The sequence below is a fragment of the Myotis davidii genome, unplaced genomic scaffold (assembly GCF_000327345.1).
Source record: "Myotis davidii unplaced genomic scaffold, ASM32734v1 scaffold172, whole genome shotgun sequence".
Classification (NCBI taxonomy): Eukaryota; Metazoa; Chordata; class Mammalia; order Chiroptera; family Vespertilionidae; genus Myotis; species Myotis davidii.
The window spans coordinates 3,332,987-3,335,603 of record NW_006284343.1 but is presented as its reverse complement, the minus strand read 5'-3'; the positions used below and the strand labels follow the sequence as shown (position 1 = coordinate 3,335,603).

Below are 2,617 nucleotides of genomic sequence, written 5' to 3'. Positions count from 1 at the left end.
CATCCCCCACCACAACATGAAGAACTGTATTAAAGGGTCGCGGCATCAGGAAGGTTGAGAACCACTGCTCTAAGGCAAGGGCTATGATTCTCCCCATTTTACAGAGGAGAAGGCTGAGGCCTGGAGAACCTCAGTGACCTTCCCAGGGGCCCACTGCGGGGAAGGAGTGCCCGGATTCCCGGGGAGCTCCCCTCAAATGAGTGGTGCTGTTCGGCCAGTCCTCCTAATGCCCCTTCCCTCCTTGAGGAGGTCCTTTCTGGGGGACAGAAAGGCAGGAGGGGTGGGTGACAGGGGGTCACAGTGTCAGTTCTCTGACCCCACAGCTCTCAAAACAAAACAAAACAAAACAAACAAAAGCCAGGCCTCAGTGCGCAGGGGCAGGGAGGCCACACAAAAGCTGCCCACAGTAGCCTGGGACGGCCTGCCGCCCCCCTCCCCGCTCCCGGCTCCCGGCTCCTCCTCTCCCCGCTTCCTATTAAAATGCGGCAGGATCTGCAGCCAATCAAAGGCTCATTCACAGGCCCTGGCACACAGGGTGTGCTGCCGAAGCCCGAGGGCTCCTCCTGCCCAGGCCAGGCCCCACCCGTCCCGGTCACTTCTTCAAGCCCGGAGAGCCGTCACCTCGTCACCCACGCACGTCCGTACAAGCAGGAAGCCGGTGGCTGGGACCGGGCAGGGTGGGGGCAAAGGTCAGGCTTCAGCGGTCTTATTATCGTGGCCAAAAGCCTCATGATCTTGGGGAAGCCTCTTCCTCTTCTGGGCCTGGGTCCCCCTCTGAAGGGTGAGGGGGGCTGGTGTGGGAGGACTAAGGCCCTTCAGCTCTGAGATTCTGGGGTTCTAGCTTAGGGACAGAGACTGGAAGCGGACCTGCCCTGGGGGCTCTGGGCAGGACACAGAGGTACCACCCACCACCCACCTCAGCCGGTCCTGGTCAGACCACTCCCCCCCCCTCCCCCCCCACCCACCACGGCTGCAGCGGCGTCGGCGGCCAGGGATGTCCAGCTGAGGATCACGGCCAGCAGCCCACCGCACAGCAGCCTGGGAGAGAGGCAGAGCGGTGGGATCCAGGCAAACGCTGGCAGGCAGGGGACCCCATGATGGCTGTCACCCCACAATCTCAGCACCCTACCTATTGGCATGAACTTGCCCTCCCTGACCCCTGAGTCTTGGTCCCTGCCCTCACATCGGCCCTGCTGACTGCCGGGACAGGAGAAGGACCCAACACTGGGATATAGGTCGCTATGCTGGAGGCAGCTGAGGGGGTGCTGGCTGAGGGGGTGCTGGTTAGAGACGGTGGGAGGCTAATGCCTGGGCAGGCCCAGGACTGGGGACACAGAGAGGAAAGCCCAGCCCTTGCTTGGGGTCCAGATAACGGGGTGGTGGCTGCTGCCTCCTCTTGGCTGGGCGCTGCAGGCTGTTGCTCCCGCTACCTCCCTGGAGCCTGACCGGGTCCCCCTCTCTCTGCTGGTGGCCCCGTCACCCCACCTGCTTGCCCAGATCTTTGTTCCAGGCCCACAGGCCGGGCTACTTACAAGGCCAGGAGACACCTGGAGCGCTTGGCTAGTCCCACGCAGGCGATGAGGCAGACGGCCAAGTCCAGGATGAAGAGCAGGAGGTAGGAAAGCCACCTGGGGGGGAGGGAGGGGGAGGGACGGTCAGGGGGAGCAGGGCACAACTCCCCATCCAGGGGGCCTGACCAGCAGCCCCAAGCCCCCTGACCCTTCGTTGTACCACTGCCCAGGGCGGGGGATGGGGCCCAGGAGGGCCCTCTCCTAGTGCCCACAAGGGAGGTCTCCTGCTCATTCTTTTTCTCGACGTCGGAGCCAAATAAATTCAGTGACCCCTCCTCTCCAGCACTGGCTTCCTGCTCCACGGATACATAGGGAGGGTGAGAGGTCTGGAGTGTGGGCAGGAAGTGGATGGAGCTGGGAGACAGTGACAATGGGGTTCTGACGGGGAGGGAGCTCGCTGGAGGCCTCGCAGCCCAGTGTGGTTCTTTCTGCCGTTGTGAATGGAGGCCCCCAAAGCGCCGGATCGAAACACCCCCTGCGCGGAGTGGGGCAGGCCTGCAGCTGCCTGTGGTGCCCGGAAATGGAGGTGGGGGCTCTGGGGAGATTGGGCGGCCCACCCTCCCCTGGGATGAGGCCATCGAGGAGCCAGTTTTCTCAGAATCAGAGTCAGAGTTGGAAGGACCTGGGGACCATTTGGTGTTAGGATCCCCATTTACAGGTTGGGAAACTGAGGCCGGCAGCAGGGGAGCCTGGCCCAGGAATTCCCCAACTCTCCAGCCTTCCTGCAAGAGACAAGGCCATGCCCGGATAGCGTGGCTCAGTGGTAGAGCATCGGCCCATGAACCAGGAGGTCATGGTTCGATTCCCGGTCAGGGCACATGCCCGGGATACAGGCTCAATCCCCAGTGTGGGGCATGCAGGAAGCAGCCGATCAATGCTTCTCTCATCATTGATATTTCTATCCCTTTCTCCCTTTTCCCTCTCCCTTCTTCTCTCATGGAGGGAGGGAGGGAGAGAGAGAAGGCCAGCCACCAGGCCCCTCTCAAAGCCCTGGTTTCATGTTTCAAACCAAAAGATTTCTCGTGGCTTCCCTCCCTCAGCAGGAC

At 62.1% G+C, this 2,617-nt stretch overlaps 1 protein-coding gene across 1 annotated transcript in view; it reads right to left on the bottom strand.

Moving 5' to 3' along the window:
- TTYH2 (tweety family member 2) overlaps nt 1-2,617 on the bottom strand; it is a 42,862-nt gene that overhangs the window by 7,727 nt on the left and 32,518 nt on the right. The window contains exons 5-6 of the mRNA XM_015570706.1: nt 1,533-1,628; nt 966-1,038 (exon numbers count right to left, since the gene is read on the bottom strand). Coding sequence (XP_015426192.1) covers nt 966-1,038; nt 1,533-1,628 — 169 coding nt within the window. The remainder of the gene's footprint in view (nt 1-965; nt 1,039-1,532; nt 1,629-2,617) is intronic.